Source organism: Andrena cerasifolii, chromosome 3 (genome assembly GCF_050908995.1).
Source record: "Andrena cerasifolii isolate SP2316 chromosome 3, iyAndCera1_principal, whole genome shotgun sequence".
Taxonomy (NCBI): Eukaryota; Metazoa; Arthropoda; class Insecta; order Hymenoptera; family Andrenidae; genus Andrena; species Andrena cerasifolii.
The window spans coordinates 19,696,666-19,719,313 of NC_135120.1; the positions used below are offsets into that span (position 1 = coordinate 19,696,666).

A 22,648-nucleotide genomic window follows, 5' to 3' on the forward strand; every position below is an offset into this window, starting at 1 on the left:
GCACTTAAACTTAGGTTAGTAAGTATTTATGAAGTAGCCGACTATTGGCATTCAAAATATACAGAAAACCAATATCCTATTCACTCACTGCATGAACCACCAATCACCATTGCCTGCAGTCTATGCGTAGCATACGTGAATTGAAACGCACCCGGAGAGTATCTCACAATCAACTTCACACGGTTGATATTGTGCTGTTCGAACACTTCTATAGAATTCCGTGAATATGGACTAAGGCAAAGCCACGCCATTGGCTCGCGCTTCTTGATTACAGGTTTTTAACCAATCAGTGATACCCATACCTAAAGGGGTAGGTCGTGTAGTGGCAGCACAGGCTACACAGGTGTGCGTAGTGGCGTTGTAGAATATGAATTCAAAAGAACAACGGTCAATCGTGTCTGGACAGGTCAAATTTGTAACAGGGATAAATACGTAAATAAGTATAACGAATCTTCGTAGCAGTTAGTCTGTTGAGCGCTGAGCGCCGTAATATTTTGTTGAATCGCGAGGAAGAAAACACGAAAATGGCCGAATTGGTTGAATGCGAACCGTTAATACAACAAACAGTAACAAAATTACGAAGTACGTTGAGTTATTTACACAAAATATGGAAAGAGATCGGCTTCACCGACGAAGACCGCTCCATATATTGCGAGCAGGCTTTAAACCATATAAACGACTTGTTGCGCGATATGGTTTCCGAGTCGGAGCTGAAGAAGGAAATGATACTCAGGAATGTTAAAGCATTAATGAACGAGATTGCTACATTAGCTGCGGAATTGGGAACAGATGTAGAAATCAATGGATACGAAGCTTTACCGTTGAAGGAGGTGGAAGAAGTGCTACGCAGTGACGTACAAAAGTTCCAATATTGCAAGGAACAGCGTGTGGTTCATATGAGAGAGTTACTCGCAAAGGAGAAATGCCTTTGCAAAACGCTGGGCACCCAGCCAATAAATATATCGGAGAAATTACCTACCGAGGAGGAACTTAACAGCTTTAGACTTTATCTAGAGACTCAGGAGGGTGAAAAAAACCGCTTAGAATCTATTTTTAAGGAGATGCGTAGGGCGATTGTTAAAATGATGGATGACTTGGGCATGTCTCCGTCCACGAATTTTGAACATTTTGTATATAAAGACAATGAAAACTTTGTCTTTAGTAGCAGTAACATGACCAAGTTGAGAGAATTCCGAGATGAGCTTAAGCATCAGGTAGACAAAGCAAAGGAACACGTCGATGATATCAAGCGGGACTTAATAGCATTGTGGAAGTATCTCGATCAGCCCGAACGCATCTGCCAGTCGTTTCTAAACAGCTATGTGGGATATAGCGTTGCCACGATCAATGCATTAGAGACAGAAGTAGAGAGATGCAAAGAAAAGAGGAAACAGAATATCGCCAAATATGTCTCGCAAGTGAGATCTGAATTGGTAAAGGTATGGGATTTGTGTAAATTCAGCGACGAACAAAGGCGACAATTTAACTACTTTTATTGCCAAACCTACACAGAAGATTTGCTGACTTTGCACGAACTTGAAATTAAAAGATTGCAAGAATTTTACGAAGCCAATAAATCTATATTCGAGCTCTTAGAGGAGCGCAACAAACTGTGGACGAAGATGAAGGAATTACTGCAGCGCGCTAATGATCCAGATCGTTTCTATAATCGCGGCGGTCAGTTACTGATGGAAGAAAAAGAACGAAAGAACATACAGAAGAAGTTGCCAAAAATAGAAGACGAACTAAGAACCTTAATAAATGAATATAAAGGCGTGCACGGGGAGGAATTCACGATAAATGGAATGTCAATAGAGGAGTTATTAAAAGAATCATGGGAACATCTGAACGAAGAGAAAGAAACTATAAAGAAAGCTAGAAAAGAGGCGAAAGATAAATCTGTGAAGAAAATCACTTTGAGCGCATCCAAAAGAAGTGCTTTAAGTTCGACAAAGAAAACACCGACTATATTAAGTACCCGTCGGCATACGCCGCTTAGTTTCTCGAAGAGAAAGTTGTTATTTAGTCCTTCCCCAAATAATTCAGCGAAGCGTAGAAATATAACCGCAGTAGCTAATGGATCTAAAGGTAGAAGAAGCGGGAAAGTTTCCAGAATACTCTTGCAATCTGCGGGCAAGGGAATTAAGAGTAGCCAAAGGAAAGAGAATTCAGTGTCGCAAAGCTCGGCTGGTACAGACACAACATATAACCAATTTAAAGAACATTTAGAGGATAAGAGAGAATTACGTAGTTCATTACTTCCAGAACAATTATTAGCAAATGCGACCAAATCGAAAATGAAGACACCAATAAGAACGCCGGTGAAACCGTTAAGAAAGAATTTACTACTACCAATAACGCCTACAGCTACAACACCTAAGCTGTCACAATCACACAAATCACCTCGCAGCCCTAGAGGTGTACAATCTACAAGGCTTGCTGCTATGTCAACACAGCTACCTATAATCTTTTAAAGTACTTATAAAATAATCAGAATCATCTCGCATTATTACCAATATTACTCGCATACTAAAACATACTTTTCAAATATTTTAATTTTATTATCGAACACTACCATAAAACTAACATAAATTCAATTATTTTACAGAATTTCACTATTAATTGGGATAATTGTAGATCATATTTATACTCGATACCAACGTTTATGTTATATAGCAATATAACATAAAGAAGTATTGTATAAGTATTATAGATTGATATTATTTCTTTGTATGTATATTACTAGTTTGTTAATGTGTTTTTCATGTTTTAATATTTAATTGCAATCTGTTGTATGTGCATATATTCAGTACAATTTATAACACACAATTATTGCATTCATAGTGTATCTATAGAGTAATATTGTAAATAAAATTTAACTTTTACGAAAATTATGACACTATACATCTCTTCATCTCATCTAGTTTAATAAGTAATAACGAAACGTATACACATGCCTTGTGAGAGCACAGTTCCGTTATATATTACGCGCGCGCGTGTGTGTCCTATTGAGCATGTGCATTTATAACAATTTCTTCCACAAAAAGAGTCTTTAAAATTGCAACTTGTAATTCGAAGGGTGCCACACGAATGAAAGATGTTGCATACAAACGAATCGATTAGTGATCCCAGGCCCGGCTTAAGATTTTTGGGGCCCGAAGCTATCAAACCATCGAGGGCCCTCGTGGTCGGAGAAGGGGGGACGGGTAAAAAATTTAAACAATAACGAGTTTAAATTCTCGTGTAACGAGAATTCACTGTAATTACATGTGAAATTTCAAATGGGATACCGTGTATATGTCTAAAAATATATAATTCCTATAAATTGTAAAAATTTGAATAGATATCATAAAGGAGGTTTAAACAATGAAATTTTAAAATAATATAAAATTGGAAATTGTAGAACCCACAGACAATTTATTTGATACAACATTTCCAAAGAAGACAGAGTGAGTTAATCGCTTAGAACGGGGCCCGGGGCTGCGGCCTCCTCTAGCCCTCCTTTAATTCGGGCCTGAGGGATCCTCCAGAGTGATCGGTATAACCGCAACCATTTGTAGCAAAACCGGAAATAACTTAACCTAAACATTTATTAAATCGTCTGCTTTCCCAGCTGCTTGTTTATCTATCTCTTTCTATCCGTGTTTCTGTCTCTTTCTTTTTTACAGTTTCCTTCTTTGTCTACTTCCGCTTTTGCCACAAATAGCGCCAACCAATCAGCGACGATACAGGTTATTCGAATCACACCCTGGAGGATCACTAGAATCGGTGTGGTAGGGAAGCCATCTACAATACACGTAATTGGCAGGTACTTCCGTTTCCGTTTAACGCCATTTACGCCATAGAAGCTGATAGAAGCTATAAACTTGTTTGGGGAACTGATTTGTACATAGGTTATATTCATTTTATTCGATTAATACGTGAAACGATATACATTTCGTTTCTGGCGTATTAGTAGAATCATAAAATGGGTGATATAAAATCATTCTTTCACCAATGGTGCGCGAAAACCAGCAAGGAACCTCAGTTTGACGTGAGACCAACAGGTATAGTTTTTGATACATTGTAATGCTTCATTCGTATTAGAAAGAATTCTAAAAATATTCGCAATTTTTTTAGGGCCGAAACATCGGCAACGTTTCCTCTGTGAGCTACGTGTACCTGGATTCGATTATGTGGGCGCAGGGAACTCGACTAACAAAAAGGATGCACAGGGCAACGCGGCTAGAGATTATGTGAATTATTTAGTCCGTTCGGGACACGTGAATCCTAACGACGTTCCAAAGGAAGCAGGCATGGTTCAACCGCGAGATGCAGAACCTGTTAAGGCAGAGACTGTTAGCCCTTTAAAATCTGTGTTCCAAGATGGGATGGGGCCGAACGATATCGGTCATGCGTACAGAGTTTATAACGAACATGGCCAAGGCAATTATACTTATATGGATAGAATAGCAGATCAGAAAAGAGTCGAGGATGCGGAGGATGTTGATGTAAATTCTGGAATTCACGGGAACTGGACCATAGAGAATGCTAAATCTAAGCTTCATCAATTTATGCAAACTAACAAAATTAACAGTGATTACAAGTATACCCCAGTTGGCCCAGATCACACGAGGTATGGGTTGTTTCAATGTAGCCCTTTATTTATGCATCGGATTGGACTTATTGCCGCAATATCATGATACTACTCGAACTCCCAGATTGTGTTTTCGAGTGACTGTACCATTTGAAAGTCGATAAGACCATACTGGAGTACACTATTTACTTGTGCGCAACGCTGGTGCAAGAGAAAGAAATTATTTTCTCTTGTGCACAGATGGAGATGATGTTTAACCAAAACTTTTATTGAAATGATTTAATAACAGTTTTGGTGCAATCAATCATATGAACTTATTGCAATGTGCTCCAATGTGGTCTTGGACATTTTCAAGTGGTAAGTTAAAATTATGTTTCGATGATTGTTTGTTGGATGCGTTATAGTTGAATATAAACATGCGTACATAAAACATTAATAATAAACGTATATGTATCTCCCATGTTCCCCCAGGAGTTTCATGGCTGAAATGACATTTTATGTGAAACAACTTGGGAGAAGTATGTTGATAAATTGTTGAAACATTTTGAAGGAGTTAAGGATAACTAATTTTAATTGAACCTCTTTCAGATGTGACTGGTCGTGAAACTGGTTCGAACAAGCAGACCGCATCAAAAAGTTGCGCTCTATCTCTTGTCAGACAATTGTATCATCTTGGTGTCATTGAAGCATTCAGTGGTACTCTGAAGAAAAACAAAGAAATAGAGCAAATTAAACCGTATCCAGTGAAAATTTCACCAGATCTGGAAACACAGATATCCGATGTTCTGTCGAGTTTAAACATAACACCTGTGTCAGTGAAAGTAAATCCTGTACGTTTTAAATATAATTATCATATTGTTCATGATTCCTCGTTACCATCTCCATTGATTACATTAGAAGTGGTAACAAGCATGAATTTCTATTATAGGTATCAGATGTAAAGGAAGAAACATCTACCGCTGCTGTTTCTTTATTAACAAATCAAGTGCTGGATGACTTTATCTCATCCGTGCCTCAACCTGCTGGTGTAGTAAGTTGGTCTCCGCCTCAACAAAATTGGAATCCATGGACCGGTTGCAACATAGACGAAGGGCCCTTAGCCACAATGTCTTTAGATCAAATGTCAGAAGACTTGCAACACGAGCAACGAGAAAGATTGCATCAAGACAGTAGTTTGCAAAAGAGTATGAAAGAAAGATCTAGCTTGCCAGTTTACACAAAGAAGAGTGAAATAATGAATGCCATCAACGATAACCCTGTAATCATTATCCGAGGAAACACCGGCTGTGGTAAAACGACACAAGTATGCCAGTTCATCTTGGACGATTACATTGCGTCCGGTCAAGGTGCATTTTGCAGTATCGCAATTACACAGCCTAGAAGAATATCTGCTGTATCTGTAGCTGATCGAGTAGCTGCCGAAAGATGCGAAAGTTTAGGACAATCTGTTGGTTATTCTGTGCGATTCGAATCATGTTTACCGAGGCCCTACGGAAGCATAATGTTCTGCACTGTTGGCGTGCTTCTGAGAAAACTGGAAGGTGGATTAAGGGGTGTATCGCACGTGATAGTTGATGAAATTCATGAACGGGACGTGAATTCTGATTTCATTATGGTTGTTCTTCGCGACATGATTCACATATACCCGGATTTGCGAATTATTCTAATGTCGGCCACTATCGATACAACGTTGTTCAGTCATTATTTCAATAATTCCCCAGTGATAGAAATACCAGGTAGATCGTATCCTGTGCAACAATATTTCTTAGAAGATTGCATACAGTTAACAAATTTTGTACCGCCTATGGATACCAGGAAAAGGAAGACTCGGGATTCGGATGATCTTCCGACAGACGGAGAACCAGACGAAAATCTGAATAAAGTCATTGGCACGGATTACTCTGTACAAACTAAGAACGCTATGGGGCAACTTGCAGAGAAAGAGATAAGTTTCGAACTCATAGAAGCTCTACTGAAATACATCAAGAACCAAGGTATTTCAGGCGCTGTATTGATCTTTCTGCCTGGTTGGAACTTGATATTCGCGTTAATGAAACACCTACAACAGCATCCCATGTACGGAGGATCGGAATACGTAATTATACCGTTGCATTCTCAATTGCCTAGAGAAGATCAACGTAAAGTTTTCGATCCCGTAGCACCGGGAATAACGAAAATCATCATAACTACGAATATCGCTGAAACATCGATTACGATTAACGACGTAGTCTATGTAATAGATTCCTGCAAAGCCAAAATGAAGCTGTTCACGTCCCACAACAACATGACAAATTACGCCACTGTTTGGGCCAGTAAAACGAATTTGGAACAGAGGAAAGGCCGTGCTGGTCGCGTTAGGCCGGGATTCTGTTTCCATCTATGCTCCAGAGCGCGTTTCGATAAAATGGACGAACATATGACTCCAGAAATGTTTAGAACGCCTTTACACGAGCTAGCGTTGAGCATTAAATTGTTAAGATTAGGTAGCATTGGAAAGTTCTTATCGAAAGCAATTGAACCGCCACCGATAGATGCTGTGATTGAAGCTGAAGTTATATTACGAGGTACGTTTTTAATATACCGCTCCATTGTTACTTTGCCGTCTCGAGACTTGTTTTACAATGAATGCCCCTTTATTTCAGAGATGAAGTGTCTAGATGAGAATGACGAGCTAACGCCACTTGGTAAAATATTAGCTCGTTTACCCATAGAGCCACGTTTAGGCAAGATGATGATTCTGGGTTGCATGTTCCGCGTCGGAGATGCGCTCTCCACAATGGCTGCGAATAGCACAACGTTCCCAGAGGTTTATAATATGGGACCGGACGTGAGACGATTGTCTGCGCAACAAAAGTGGTTCGCTGGTGCAAGGTACAGCGATCATGTGGCGATGCTGCATGCATTCCAAGCGTGGGAGGAAGCTAGAGGCGGTGGAGAGTACGCAGAGCAAACATTTTGTGATTCGAAAAATTTAAGTATGCCCACGTTGAGGGTGACATGGGAAGCTAAAGTAGGTCCACATACCCGTTACTATTTAGTTATTTAAGAAAATATATGCTTATGATATACTTCACTCCCAGAATCAATTGCAAGCACTTCTGCAAAGCGCTGGTTTCCCAGAAGAAACCCTTTGTCCCACACCATTGAATTACCAGGCGGGCGCTGATGTTCGCCTTGACACAATTACTGCTTTGCTATGCATGGGTCTTTATCCAAATGTTTGTTTCCACAAAGAAAAAAGGAAGGTCCTGACTACCGAATCTAAGGCAGCACTGATTCACAAGACGTCAGTGAACTGTAGCAACTATGAGCAAAACTTCCCCTTTCCATTTTTCGTGTTCGGAGAAAAGGTAGATGATTAATCTTCTTCTTTCGAATAAACTTAATAATTGCACGCTGACGGGAACTTTTATTCTCTCTTACAGATTCGAACACGAGCAGTGTCTTGTAAGCAAATGACCATGGTATCTCCGATTCATTTGTTACTGTTCGGCTCACGAAAAGTCGAATACGTCGATGGCCTAGTCAAACTGGACAACTGGGTCAATTTGGATATGAATCCAATTCACGCGGCGGCAATAGTGGCTTTGCGGCCGGCCTTGGAAGGCCTTGTTGTAAAAGCCGCGAAGGAGCCAGAAACTATTCTGGAATTAAGTCCCACCGAAGAAAAAGTACCATCGCCACCATGACTCTTTTTAATGAAATTTACAAGCGACGCGAGTAAATGACACGTATCTTATTTCTTTCTTATAGGTATTGAGCTTAATCAAGTCATTGTGCGGAATGAATGCCTGCCGTTTCGAACTGGATCAGATTACAGGCGGTGGCTTCCAATCGCGAAGGCCACCGAGGGGACATTCGACTGGTTTTCAATCAGACAGCGGTAACTCCGCGAAAATGATGCGAGGAAACGGTGGTTTCCGCGGATCTCCTCGTGGCGGCGGTGGTTTCGGTGGCGGTGACTACTCAAGAAATGACTACGGTGGACACAGAGGCGGTGCGAATAGAGGATACGGGATGAATAATTCACGCGGAAGAGGAGGTGGAGGAGGAAATTGGGGTGGTAGAGGTTTCCGTGGTCGCTATTAATCCATATTCGAATCAGGGGATGAGTGAAACAAAACCGTCCTGATCCGTAGATGGCTTAGTATTCCACGTGGGTCACACACTGGAATTAATAGACGCAACGCATGGATCTTTTTTGTTCTTATTCGCAAACTGATGTTACTTTTAAGAATGATAGTTTCCAACATATTTCGGACAAAGTACTTTATCGTACATTGTGCATTCGGTGTTGATTTTTCGTTCTTTCTTAGCACGGAACTATTGCACGAGTAACAGCTGCTACATGGCTTCTGCCTTCTCGTGTATGGCGTTTAAAAAAGAAGATAATCCGTTTGTTTCTATCAAAAGCATGGAGACCAGGACTGCGAACGTATTAATAATCTTCAAAATAAGCGATTAAAAGTTGACGACAGTGTGTAACTGATGTTTCATACGACTATATATCACCCTGACAATGTATTTGTAAACACAGTATATTTATGTTTATAATACCTTTCTTTAAAACAAGCACACTTATGTATTTTATGAATACCACTTATGTAATCTGTCTGAATAACAGTACAAATAAAACGTCAAAACCCATTGATCTTGAGTGTCCAGTAAAACGTCAAGCAGTGTATTCTACAAATGTCGCGAGGTAGTGATTCAAAAGCGGCATCCCCTAATGATGCGCCACGTAGGGTCGCAATTGAAATCGTCATGAAACGCACTACGGCATTACCTACCGTCCAATAGATTCGCGGAAACGGAATGCCCACAGCCATCTAACGGGCGCGAAGGAAATAGAGAGAAATAAGTTTCTGTATCTCGTGATTTCGTAGGTCTATTTGTGAACACGTCAGGGACCGAGCACGGTATAACGTCATATAACGTCCGTAGCATTGGTCGGTGGTCAGGTGTAGTGGAACGCGTAGAAAAATGGCGAAGGCCTGCGTGTAAAGACGATCGTCAACAGAGTTGACAGAAACTAATGAAATTGGCCACTGTCAAACGTGACAAACGTAATGCGCGAGAGATGCTGCTTCTAGTCTGCGCCGTCTTGGTGCGTCTCGTGTGATCGGCTGGGCCGCTTCGGGAACAGTGTTGAGACTCGAGTGTGAAAGCGACGAGAAAGAGAGATACAAAAAAGGGGATCCAGGAGACCCAGGTGGTTGCGAAACGTCACTAATCACAACACGGAACGGGCCACTTCAAGGCAAGGCGTTCCACCTTCTACCGTGTTCTAAGGGGGCAACCTCCTCTATACAGTAAAAATAGTGCGATAATGCGAGCGACCAAGTATCACGAGGTTCGGCGGATCCCCGTGGTGGAGTCGCGATGACCTGATTCAATCGTGGTCGTTCTAAAAGTGTATCTCCCGATCTTGAACCCGCGTATCGTGCTACGTTATGTGCAGTTATGCATCTGACATTTGGACTCTGCGAACGTTCGTTAAGGCGGCTCTTTTAGCCGTATTTGGCAATTAGCGCGACACAGAGTCACGGTTTATTAGGAACCGCGTCAAGAGCGTGCGATTTGCGCGTTTTAACGATGCCTCGTCTCTCGATTCATCTTTGATACGACCCCTACGAATACCGCCCCCGGTACAGTCCAAGTACCAAGTACTGCTCAGGGTTGAGTGTAATGATCGTTTTAATGTTACATTAACGTTTTGTAGAAAGACAGTTCGTCCGGTCTGTGTAGTAATTAATAGTGACTTGACTTCTATTGTTGTGCAATAACATGCGTCTGACGTGTCATTCTTTATAATATTAGCTCCTTGGCAAAATGCCTAAAAAGTAGCTTGAGGCTGAATGCTGGGTATTTCGGAGAAAAATGTGGGATGTGCCGCAAGGGGAGAAGCGTGGAGCGCGATATCGAATGGGTACGATTTGAATGCTTATTTGGAACTTGTCTATTTTAGGTGTAACAAATGAGTCAGACAGAGATGGATCAAGAAACGGTATATGGCACGCATGAAGACAGCCATGTGGTCATGTCGGAGAAGGTGCAGTCTCTGGCTGGCCGTATTTACCAGGAGTTCGAGAAGATGATAGCCCGCTATGACGAAGACGTGGTGAAGGACTTAATGCCCTACGTAGTCAATGTTCTAGAATGTCTAGATATATCTTATACCGAGAACCAAGAGCGCGAGGTAGAATTAGAATTATTAAGAGAGGACAATGACCAACTGATAACGCAGTACGAAAGGGAGAAACAGTTAAGAAAAACATCCGATCAGGTGTGATTTAAATCTTTGTAATACCGTCGTTATGTCGTCGATTGTTGTTAGACAATTAACACCTAAACTTTTTCTAACTAGAAACTGCTTGAACTCGAAGACGCCGCGGAAGATGAGAGGAAAGAACTTTTATCAAAAATTGATAGTTTGGAATCAATTGTAAGAATGTTGGAACTAAGGACAAAGAATTCACACGATCACGGTACAAAAGTCAATGGCTCTCCCAGTCCATCCCTTCACAGAACATCCCTTCACAGTAGAGTAGAATGATTTTTTTTTTTCGTTATATGTTTGTTTAATTATTCAGTGGGACAAATTTGGTTGGACAGATTGCGGCTTAGATGTATGCATGCACATTTACGAAGGTTTATGTCAGTATTTTGCTTTTTACTGTTAAGTGCTTTCAGTTATCAGGGTATTTAATAGAGCGGATTGATTTGATTGTATGTTATAATTTGTTATACCAATTTGTTTCACTGTACATAGATATATTTATTTAGGCTTAGGGTGTGTTCTGTTGCAATTAATCCTGAAACTTGAATTAATATAGCAGATATGGAATATCAGTTTTTGTGTTTGTTTAGTTATACGTCTTGAAGAAAAAGAGGCGGAGCTAAAGCGAGAATATACCCGGCTGCATGAGAGATACACAGAGTTATTTAAGACGCATGTAGATTATATGGAAAGGACAAAGATGTTAGTTGGAAGTACGGAAAGATTAGAAAATGCGGCTAGTGGTCGTGGCTCGTCCCGTTTACCGTCCCTTGGACTAGGGCACATGTCTCGGAGTTCTGGACCATTGAGTTACGGTTTTCAGAGTTTAGAGGCCAGTATGAACGCGGACGATATTCAAGACGATAGCCCGCTAAATGCTGCTAATTTAAAAACCGAAATGTTGGACAGTAGTAGCGAAGCAGCTATTGAAACGTCTGATAAGAGTCAGTTAACTGACAAACCAGTACAAGCTAACAAGACAACAGCAATTTCAAGACGTACGTTGATCCAGCTATTGTTGAATTTTAATCTACAGTTTATCTTGTACGCTCAGCTCTTATTTACTAAGCGCACCGCGATATTCGTAACTTATTTTACCGTATTACTCATAGACGAAAGTCCAGAGACGGAAGTACCTCCGCCATTGGTTACACCCACGTCTCCTACAGTAGAGAAAGTAGCTACTCCTTTGAGCGGAAGGAGTAGAACGGAGAGGGAGCAACGAAGCGGGAATACATTGTATCAGGAACTCAGTTTTCAGGATGCTGACGCATTGGGTGAAATGGACGAAGGAGCAGATATCACTGGTAATCATTCACAACAATTCGTAGATACGATTTGGCATAGTTCTGGAATTTGTTTTTAAATCTAATACCTAATCCTTAAAATCTTAGGTAGTTGGGTTCATCCTGGAGAATATGCCTCGTCGGGTATGTCTCATAAAATAACTAAAAATTCATTGATATCTGGCATCTTCCGTTTATTAATTCTTTGAGTTCTAACTTACTCTTATATACAATAGAAAGATTCATACTCTGTACCGCTATATACTTGATCAGTGACGAATCGAATAGTACAATACTCGTTTTGTATTCAACAAGCATGTTCCACTTTCCTTCATTAACAGTGATAGATTAATGTTCATGAATTTTGTAAAAAAAAAGTACTATTTCATTAAAATAAATCTCTACTATCATTACTGCATATTACAAATTGTCAGATATTAAATCGTACATGATTACTTTGAACTCTGAGGGTTAATACTATAATTACAGTTATAGAATGTCGGTCGAAAAAAGCTATCGTCTTTAAATTGCATTATATAGAAATTCATACACTAATGCATTTTTCTGTGTTTTCTTGTTTGCCTTCACACATCTACTGGATATGGTCATCTTTTGACTACATAATTGCATGATTTAAATAACCTTCCATGCAGTCAACGACAACTTCTTTGGTAAGATACTACTAATTTTAGTTTCACCTCACAGCCACAGTTTCATTATTTATTTATTTATTTATTTTACGGGACACATCCTTTAGATACAATAAAGCATATAGCTAAGTAAGAGTCAGTCTGTAATAATAAGCCTATATAACGGACGAGAAAAATATATACACAGTCGTTTCGCGGCATGGACACAAGAGAACATAGAATAAGATATATACATAAAAACTGCCTTAAACAAAAAAAAAACAGAAATATATATTTACATAAAGACATAGAGATGTGGTTTGATTTTCTATTGAAAAAAATCAGAAACAGAGAAAGGAAAAATAATTAAAGCAAAAGTAAAAGTAACAATAACGGTATGGTAGTCAGCTCTAACTCAGTAATAGCTTGCGCCTTGAGTCATTGAAGCGACCCATTAAAAAGGTCTAAACAGGAGAAGGAAGAGTTCGCCGTTTCGCAGCATCTATGAATGGGTCATGCGTACCGTACTGAGACTTAGGACAGCCTATCCGAAAGTAGAGCTTACGACGTATGTTACGCGACATCCCCGTAATCATGTTCACTACGGCTCATAGGAGTTCCCCTTTTAAATGCAGCGAAGCGTAGAAATAGATGTTGAATCCTTTCCAGATGCCTGAAATCTTTAGCATATAAGGGAAAGTATATTACGGAGTAGTAGGTTAGATGCGGTAACACAATAGTTTGATACAATGTTTTAAGAGTGAAAGTACGCTTGAAATCAGGAGCTGCGCGTTTAATAAAATATAGAGCTCTCGATGTCTTGGCATAAGCGCGAGAGACGTGTGAAGAGAAAGTTAATTTACTGTCTACAGAGTGCAAAGCTAAGTTACCAAGGCTGTAATAGACAACAAGTGGACAAAAGCCACGGTAAAAGCGCATAACATAACACTTACTGGTGTTAAGACCTAAATTGTTACCTGCACACCAGCTTTCAATGCGACTCAAATCCGCCTGCAGGTTCTGCGCATCATGCAAACATGAGACAGCCTTAAATAATTTAATATCATCGGCGTAGAGTAAAAATTTGGCGTTTAGAATAACATTTGCGATGCCATTAACAAGTAGTAAGAATAGCAGTGGGCCGAGGTGGGATCCTTGTGGAACCCCAGATGTAGAGCAGAAACTAGTCGATATCGAACTGCCAACTTTTACTACATAAGAGCGCCGATGCAAATAGCTACTAATCCAGCGAAGAATATTATCGCTCATGCCAAGTTCCTTAAGTTTATTGCATAATATGCCACGATCAATCATTATGCTTTACTAAATGTACCAAAACAAAATGTACTTTTTTCAGGAATGGGCAAAGAGGTGGAGAACCTTATTATGGAAAATAATGAGCTTTTAGCCACCAAGTGAGTATTGCGTTAATGTCTGGCAAATGTATTTAATATTAATCATACCATTTGCTCACATCTACATTACCCTTTTTCTCAGAAATGCTCTTAACGTCGTTAAAGATGACTTGATCATCAAAGTGGACGAACTGACAAGGTAGAATAATAATCGTGAAATATTGTTTCATTGAATGAATTCAATAATAGTGCAGGTACAAGCATATGTATGCGAATGTCTTTACAGCGAGCAAGAAATATTACGCGAAGAAGTTCGAGGTTTGCAAGAAACCAGAGAACGTTTACGGCAGAAGGTCGCCGCACTTGAGAAGGAATTGAAGAAAGTGAAAGAAGAAGCCGAGGCAGCGGCGAAGGCAACCAAGAGCAACGACGAGGAAGATTTACCATTGGCGCAGAGGATGAGGTTTACGAGAGTGGAAATGGCCCGAGTGCTCATGGAGAGAAACCAGTACAAAGAACGATTTATGGAGCTTCAAGAAGCAGTCAGATGGACAGAATTGATAAGAGCCTACAAGACTGATCCTACTAGTATATCAAGGGGAAAAGGTTCGGTGTGGAAGTTGTTAGTATCACTTGCACAGAAAGAGAATCTAATACTGGATCAGTTAATTTACAATTTTCCCTTGTTTCTTTGTCTGTAGTTTTAGTAGTCTCTTCACAGGACCTGCAGACCGAGGAGCCTTGGTTCGAGGACCACACACACTCTTACCTCACATTAGATACAGTGCGCCGACAAATCAAGTTGTTCCGGCACCACCCTTGGACACCATGCGTAGACGTACGTTGAAAGGTCGCCATGAGTTTTTCGACCAGGGAGACACCATGTGAGAAATCAATCAAATTCTAATACACGCACTTAGGTATTACTGTCATCTTGACACTAAAAGCCTGCCAAATTTCTCTCTATTCCTCAACACTCGGACACCGGATGCCCGAGGAATGACGCGGGGTCCTGCCGGGGCATTTTCACCCATCGTGAAAATTTCAGACATATTTGTACATTCTGAAGGGAGGTTTTGTAAGAAATTTTGCTGTCGTTATTTTTTTAGCATTATTTTGTTATTATTTAATATCTTATTCATCAATACTAGAAAAAATCCGACATTCGGTGTGCGAGGGTTAAATAGAGATATATTTCTTTATCGCTATGCTCTCTTTTATCTGCAATCTTAAGATGCTGTGATCATTGTTTGTACAACGAAAGTTTTTACACAGGGGCACAATCGCAACAAGTTTTACACATACGTTTTATCTTAATATTATTTTATTAGAGCTATTGCGGCAACAAAAAGGACAGAGTTTTATATTCTGCGCGAGACGGAATTTTGATATCTTTATGTTTGAGTGACTTTCTGTTGAATCGACCTCATCTTTGCAGATTAGAGTCCTCTTTGGTCAGTTGGGATCCATAATCTTTTCTCGCGACTTTCAATTAGCCTTGATCACTGTTACGAAATGTGAGTCACTTCTAAATAATTTGTTGCCTCAACGAGTTACAAATGTGATGGTTTTTAACAAATTTATCGCGACAATATTCACCTGCCGCTTCTTTCCTAATGAGAAAAAAGACAGCGGATGTGTATCGTACGCGCGGTGTCGTATACTCTTGTAACGGCGATTATAGTCCATTGTACACAGACAAGAATGTCCTCCTTTTTGACAATTTTGTTATTACTATTTAGAACGTCTGTTCTTCTTATAGTTTTTCGGACATAAAAAAAGAATTGTACATTATCATGTGTATATTATAATATGAGATCTACCACTTGCAGCAGTGGTCATACGGTTCGATCAAAGTAATCGCTAATTTAGTGATTAAAGTAAATTATTTGTTACCAAGAGTCATGCTTGAGAAGCAGTAGTTTTGTAAATAAAAAAAAGTTTGTACATTTTAGAAGGAAGAATAATATAAGATCATTATTCGTCAACAAATAAACGAAGTTTTGACCATGTTATAAACTTGGCTTTTATTTCACTTTCGCTCTGCACTTGATTTTTCGCTCGGGTTTCGTCCTTGCCTCCTTCGTGGCTGTTGTCAAGAGATACCTGGTTATTCTGGTTATCGGTGGGGGTGCTTATTGGCCAGCAGGTAAATCTGTTCTGTTCTATCTCTAACATTCCGCTTTTAAACCTGGATGTAAATTTCCTTTATGGAAGTAGTAGCGACGCTGAGCATTAGATACGAGGGAAAGAACAGTCAGATTAAGACTTCGTTCGAATTCAAGAGAGTGTCCGGTCATCAAGACAGTCCTCGTAGGAACAAATGGTTGAGCAAACGACAGAGTGTTCACTAAATCTACTAACTTCTACAAGTATAAACATTCCATTTTGATCGCACGTACTCTAAGAATAGGCTGTAACTAATTCGTGACGAATTCATTTTTACAGATCGTCCGAGAAGCTCGCTGCCTGGCACGCGAATGAACGGAGAGAGCAATATCGGCAAGTTCGCGCGCACGTTAGGAAAGAAGATGGTCGATTGCAGGCTTACGGATGGAGCTTACCAGGGAAGCCCAGTGCTCCTGTTAGACAGCCTGTTCCTGTGCCAGTCTATTGCAGGCCCTTACAGGAATCTGAACCCGGCATGAAGGTATATTCCATACACTGCCACGCGTAGACAGGAAATTATGGATTCCAAATCCCTTCGCTTTCTACTGTGCAGATATGGTGCGGCGCTGGCGTGAATCTAAGCGGTGGTAAAACGCGGGACGGTGGTTCTATGGTCGGAGGCAGTGTATTCTACGCAGCCGAGGCGCGAGAAGTATGTACTAATTCAAAGACCGAGTCCGAAGACGCTATCGAACACTTGGACAAGGAGCTCCAGGAGAACAAGAACCAGAGATTGGAGGCGGAGCGTTTGGAGGAGCAGCTCAGTTCGCTGGTCTGGATCTGCACGTCGACTCAGAAGATGTCGAAGGTTACTGTGATAGACGCTAACAATCCAGCCGACATTTTGGAAGTTTTTAACGTTTGCCAAGGACATTTACTTTGCATCGCGAGTGTGCCTGGAGCCAAAGAGAGTGACTATGCTCAAGCTGTCAGCGAGGACGGGGTTAGGACTGCCAACGGCGTGAACAATAACGACGGCCACGAAGTGAACGCGTGTGCGTACACTGAGCAGAACAACCAGAAGCCGAAGCAGGAGGCCCAGGTATCGCCGGAGCAGAATAAAACTGAGTCGGACAGTGGCTCGGAGAAACAGAGTAACGAAAGTTCTGAGAAGTCGGACGACACCAACAAGAATGCCACCACCGAGCCGCAAAGTTTCGACAGCGTAGATAGCGAGACGGCGAATCTAGGAAAAGTACATTACGTGAGAGCCACCTCGGAAGTATCATCAGCGCGGACGAATGCGAAGGAGGGGACGAACGAAGAGAAAGAGACTGACGAGATTGAAGATGATACGCCAATGGAGAACATGTCTTCGATACAACCGACTATGTGGCTCGGGGCTCAGAATGGCGCAGTGTTCGTTCACTCGGCTGTCGCCAAGTGGTCGGTCTGCTTGCATTCTGTTAAATTGAAGGACGCTGCGCTAGCTATTGTGTACGTAATCCTTGCAGCATCTTAATACGGTCGTATACTCAACTCGTGACGTACGTTTAACGCATCGCCATTATTTGCAGGCATGTGCAAGGTCGAGTCCTCGTCGCTCTTGCCGATGGAACTGTCGCGATATTCAGAAGAGGCGCAGACGGCCAATGGGATCTGTCCCAGTACCATGTGATTACTTTGGGTAGCCCGCAGCATTCGATCAGGTGCATGACTGCTGTTAGCGGCAAAACTGTATGGTGCGGATATAGAAATAAGATTCACGTCATCGATCCAGCTTCAATGACTCTCGAAGTGCGTACATTTCGTTTAAGTCTTCAGTATATTTCGCAGTATGGTAAACGTTATTCTGAATCACGTGTGAAATAAACTTTCAGTGTACAGTAGACGCTCATCCACGTCGGGAGTCACAAGTGAGACAGCTAGCTTGGTTGGGCGAAGGCGTATGGGTCAGCATTAGACTAGACTCAACGTTGAGACTCTATCATGCTCATACTTACCAGCATCTCCAAGATGTCGACATCGAGCCTTACGTTAGCAAAATGCTGGGCACCGGCAAGCTTGGCTTTTCCTTTGTAAGGATCACCGCGTTACTCATCTCCTCGAATAGGCTGTGGATCGGCACAGGAAACGGGGTGATCATTTCAGTTCCTTTATCTGAAAGTAAGGGAAACATTAGTGTGCTTATCGCGTCAACTCAATCGTACAAGATGTTCTATAACTGAGATATCTGTGGTAAATAGGCGCTGGAGGCTCAATGGCAGTGTCCAGAATTCAAGCGGGAAGTGGGAAAACCGAAGCGCCGGGCGTTGGTGTTAGAATTTTTGCGTCAGACCGCGGTGTTACGCCTGGGAGTTTTATACCATATTGTAGTATGGCCCATGCTCAACTTAGCTTCCACGGACACAGGGATGCGGTGAAAATGTTCGTCGCGGTGCCTGGTAGGTCGATTCATCGATTTCATGCATTATTAAAACGATACGAAACTAAGGACGGCTGGCAATCATTTTATGGATTTGTTTGCCAAAGGTCATGGCGGCCAGAGCGCAGTGACGGATGGTTCTCAGCCAGCTATGCTTGTCCTTTCGGGTGGAGAGGGATACATAGATTTCAGAGTGGGTAAGTGCTTAACGATCCGTTCCATTAATCGTCCGTTTAAAATCTCCCGACAGCACGAAACATTAAACCCATATTAGGTACATACCACGCTTGGGTGTTTCCATTGTGAAAGGAATACCGTGAATGTGTAGCGTGTCGTTGAATTCAATGCATTCTGTATAGCTTCTTTAATGCAAAAAACAAAAACGAAGGAAACACTATCAGAGTGTTGTTTCATGGGATTATAATGCTTCCAGCAGATGAGGCGGAAGACGATTGTGACGTGGCGACTCATCTAATTGTATGGCAGCTGGTCAGGTATGCCCCCAGAGAGAAGTGAAAAGCGGTTAATGGGTCTTTCGCTCAGTTCACACAAGTGTTTGTACGATTGAATGGATAAATGATCTATGTTAATTGGCCAACGAAACGTATACTAACTGCTGAGAGTATGTCCTGTTGCACGGTGGAATGAAATTCGACTAACAAGTCCGCGAGTAGCTAGATACATCTCTAACCTGATATTAAAAAAGGATTTACATTCTGCCCTTGTTTCTCTCTAAAAGCATCGGTACACCAAATGTACAGAAGTCTCTGATTACATTACATCTTGATCTGAAATTGTTTCGCTTCTGTACAGCACAAACTTACGTTTCCATAATTAATATTCATTAATACAAGGAAAGCTGTGCCTGCACCTACAACTGTTTCTCAAAGCAACTGTACGCCGTACCATTATCTGCTTCCTTCATTCTCTGGGGATCGGGCATTTCCAGCTGACGTGCATCGTACTTGTACAAAGAACGGCTGATAATCGCACATCTTTCTCCTATATCGTGAATCGCGAGATTATGCCGAGGTTTCACAGGCGAATCGTTGCTCGTTGCAGGTGATGGAGAGGAAACGGAGGAGAGCATGGAGCGATCTAACAGCGCCGCGGCCGCCAATGCCGACGAACACGGGGAACAAAGTCATCTGATCGTGTGGCAGGTGCAATGTCCCGTGCCAGTGCCAATGAATGGCTAGCCTAGAACTCTTTGAAAGCACGCTGATCCCGGTGTATACGGTTCAGCTTGAACTTCTCCACGCGAATCAAGCATCTCGAGTGATTCACGTTTCGCGCCGCCGAGGCGTCGACAAGTCGGGCAATTAACATTCGAATCGAGTGAATCTTCACTGCGCCGAACTAATTCTCTATCTATTTAACTATACTTATATAACAATTGTAGCGAAGAACGCGAACGACTCCACGAATAAACGGGTAATGTAATCCCGTAAGTGGGACAATTTCTGAGAGTCGTAGGGAACATTTTCAAGATACTTCTTCGCGGCTATCCGTGCGCGAACAAGCTTCCTTGGGGCATCCTTGCCGAGTGAGATCGCCGAGAGACAGGACTCGTTAGACATTCCCCGAGGAGATGTTACTTCATTTTTTTAAATAAAAAGACGTAATTAAAATCTCTTAAAACGCTTGTAATCATTAGCTTCTACTTAAAGCGCGTCCTTTTAAAGTACTATCGGCATACCGATTCGCTGTTACGCGACGATAACGTAATTTACTTTAGCGAACGTGCGTACGTCCCTTCGCGTGTCGTTCGGCGTGCAGCGGGTATTTTAATCTTCGGCGTTTTAATGGCGCGAACGGCGATGTTCATTTCCCGACGTACGCACCGCATTTCCGTGCATAGAAGCTTTTTAAACACCGTCTCGAAGTCGGTCCTGATCGAGGAGCGTCTGGGAAAATAGTGTTACGTTTCCGTCAATCATTGTGATAATCGATTAAGATACGGGGGCAATGAGTTTCGAAGCTACCGTTACATTTGCCACCTAGCTGCAACGATATACGTGATTTACCATCGAAGGTGGGAAGACCTTCACGCACCGTCACGCGTGCATCTTGCAGGGATGAGAGGTGCAACCGATTCGGGCAGTATTTAGGCATAATATATTGTACATTGTTTCCGTTAGAGAATATATTATTTTTCAAACCTGAACGGTTTAATTTGCGCCAATATATACATATACATATATATATATATATATATACATGCGGGATGTAATATATTTTTTATGTTCTGCTGTCAGCTCTCCGTTAAACGTTTACGTTCGGTCGAATGAATTTATGTACATAATCGTGAGATGTTTATAGCGTGTCTTGTAGATTTGTAATTTATGTTCTCGTCGACGATGGGATAGATGTGATTCTACGATATAGCGCACGTACACACCGGGGGTACAATGTTAGCCTCTCGTCGACCGCTGCAACTTTCTTTTACCGTCAAACACTTCCCCTGCTACCAAAGAACGACTTATTGTATTCTTTGTACCATTTATAGCGAACCGATGGTTTGGAGCTGCGTCGTCTAGACCGGTTTAGGAATTCGACTAGGAAACAACCTCCTGCCGTCTCGGATTCAAAACGGATGTTAGGAAACGACGAGTGTCGCCGACGCGACGGGCGCTCGGGGCTTGCGAAATTTTTGTAAATTCCTATGTTAACACGGTGGAATTCGAGATCTAAGTACGATGTGTAAGGGCTGCGCATTATTGTGTGAGCTCGCTTTTGGTGTCGAGCTCGGAATTGTACCTGGCTCAAACGAAGCTGCAATGGCGTTAATAAAGAAACTTGTGAATCGAGGCGACCGGATACTTTTTCTCAGCGAGATCAACGCAGTCTCTCCTTTTTAGCGCACGCAGTGTACTTTTCACAGTTATTCAACGGCGAACTTTTACAATATCCCAGCTTGATTTTGAAATTCAAGGTGAAACATATTTTAGGATTACGCACATTGCAAACGGATGTTTTCTGTTAAGAAGCGTTGCTGTCGATTGGTTGGTTATTACCTATGCTTTCTAATACGAGAAACAGAAGTTACATAATAAACGAATCGTAGAAAGTTTATGGAGCCGCCGATTCACCCGCAGTGTATTAGATAACAAAGTGTGGAATGGCCAATTAAGAAGTCTATAAATGGACGTGCTCGCTTTCTAGTTAATTAGTTGGCACTGGTTTAATTAACGACACTAATAAAAACTGCTACTAAAGAATAACATTCATTGCCATTGCTTTCCAAGTTTCTAGCGTATCGAATTCAACTTCAAGTCTCTATCTGTCCCCCACGACCATCAGTTTTCAGCTTCAATCAGAATCACGAAGTTGCGTTTGTCTGATCTGTGTGAAGGGACAAGGGGACACTTGTTTTAACAAGAACAGAGTTCTTTGTACTCTATCCCATGAATAAAGCAGTCTTTTCCAAATCTAATCGAACAAGAAGCTAAATATTGACCTTGACGATCAGAGATAGGCAAGACCGTGCTCCATTCTGGAGAAAATTTCTATTTGAGAAGGAAATTCTTTAAGGAACCCGTGAAAAGGAAGACGAAGCCAAGATAAATGTTAAATAAACGTGCTTCATTAAATGTCCAAGATCGCGACAAATCATTTATCTTCACTGGACGTTGATTCAATCCTGATTAGTTGCAATCTCTGTGCAACTAGAGCATCCAGGAAATTTGGCACGAGTCTCGTCCGTTAAGTACTCGGAATTAATCCAAGATTCCTCGCGATATACTCCATTTCGATGACACTAAATTAGAAGCGTGCATTCAGTTGCTCGAAGTTATGGCTGCCTCGGATTGCTTCCCGAATGATGGCCACAGTCAGGCATTCATACTGGCCGCGAATTGGAGGATGGCTTGCCAACTTCATTCGCTTGGCTGTCCGAGACGCAGCCACCGGTCTGAAACTTCACATGCTTGAAGTGCAGTAATAAATAGTTGACCAAGCCCCGCTCGGTCTTATTAGGTTAAGGAAG

General features: G+C 41.5%; 4 protein-coding genes across 14 annotated transcripts in view; 3 read left to right on the top strand and 1 right to left on the bottom strand.

The window, feature by feature from the left end:
- Window positions 1-22,648, bottom strand: part of Eip78c (Ecdysone-induced protein 78C) — a 284,379-nt gene that overhangs the window by 117,737 nt on the left and 143,994 nt on the right. The window lies entirely within an intron of this gene.
- LOC143366611 (protein regulator of cytokinesis 1-like) lies at window positions 353-2,892 on the top strand. The gene has a single exon (XM_076807790.1). The coding sequence runs from the start codon at window positions 525-527 to the stop codon at window positions 2,472-2,474; it is 1,950 nt and encodes a 649-aa protein (XP_076663905.1). The 5' UTR covers window positions 353-524; the 3' UTR covers window positions 2,475-2,892.
- Mle (dosage compensation regulator mle) lies at window positions 3,773-9,227 on the top strand. Of its 2 annotated transcripts, XM_076807781.1 has the most exons (9): window positions 3,773-4,046; window positions 4,120-4,615; window positions 5,048-5,094; window positions 5,165-5,406; window positions 5,505-7,140; window positions 7,219-7,586; window positions 7,657-7,926; window positions 8,002-8,247; window positions 8,330-9,227. In XM_076807781.1, exons 1-9 carry the CDS (start codon window positions 3,968-3,970, stop codon window positions 8,663-8,665), a joined length of 3,720 nt encoding a protein of 1,239 aa, XP_076663896.1. In that variant the 5' UTR covers window positions 3,773-3,967; the 3' UTR covers window positions 8,666-9,227. The 2 variants fall into 2 exon arrangements, with proteins under 2 accessions (XP_076663896.1, XP_076663897.1); XM_076807782.1 differs by lacking the exons at window positions 3,773-4,046; window positions 4,120-4,615 and adding an exon at window positions 4,622-4,933.
- Window positions 9,470-21,470, top strand: Syd (JNK-interacting protein syd). 10 transcript variants are annotated; one of them, XM_076807778.1, is made up of 19 exons: window positions 9,470-9,836; window positions 10,545-10,862; window positions 10,944-11,118; window positions 11,447-11,854; window positions 11,969-12,163; window positions 12,251-12,286; window positions 12,796-12,813; window positions 14,129-14,186; window positions 14,269-14,325; window positions 14,413-14,748; window positions 14,828-15,010; window positions 16,575-16,776; window positions 16,849-17,732; window positions 17,813-18,032; window positions 18,116-18,401; window positions 18,482-18,679; window positions 18,768-18,857; window positions 19,097-19,154; window positions 19,723-19,851. In XM_076807778.1, exons 2-19 carry the CDS (start codon window positions 10,554-10,556, stop codon window positions 19,724-19,726), a joined length of 3,717 nt encoding a protein of 1,238 aa, XP_076663893.1. In that variant the 5' UTR covers window positions 9,470-9,836; window positions 10,545-10,553; the 3' UTR covers window positions 19,727-19,851. The 10 variants fall into 10 exon arrangements, with proteins under 10 accessions (XP_076663893.1, XP_076663886.1, XP_076663890.1 ...); XM_076807771.1 differs by lacking the exon at window positions 19,097-19,154 and having other exon boundaries at window positions 9,471-9,836; window positions 19,723-21,470; XM_076807776.1 differs by lacking the exon at window positions 19,097-19,154 and having other exon boundaries at window positions 9,473-9,836; window positions 10,944-11,064; window positions 19,723-21,470.

Coding starts and splice junctions, on each gene's coding strand:
- Mle (XM_076807781.1), top strand. CDS start 3,968: ATGGGTGATATAAAATCATTCTTTCACCAATGGTGCGCGAAAACCAGC. Junction 4,047..4,119: donor GTTTGACGTGAGACCAACAG/GTATAGTTTTTG, acceptor CAATTTTTTTAG/GGCCGAAACATCGGCAACGT. Junction 5,095..5,164: donor TGTGAAACAACTTGGGAGAA/GTATGTTGATAA, acceptor AACCTCTTTCAG/ATGTGACTGGTCGTGAAACT.
- Syd (XM_076807771.1), top strand. CDS start 10,554: ATGAGTCAGACAGAGATGGATCAAGAAACGGTATATGGCACGCATGAA. Junction 10,863..10,943: donor TAAGAAAAACATCCGATCAG/GTGTGATTTAAA, acceptor TTTTCTAACTAG/AAACTGCTTGAACTCGAAGA. Junction 17,733..17,812: donor GACGCTGCGCTAGCTATTGT/GTACGTAATCCT, acceptor CATTATTTGCAG/GCATGTGCAAGGTCGAGTCC.
- LOC143366611 (XM_076807790.1), top strand. CDS start 525: ATGGCCGAATTGGTTGAATGCGAACCGTTAATACAACAAACAGTAACA.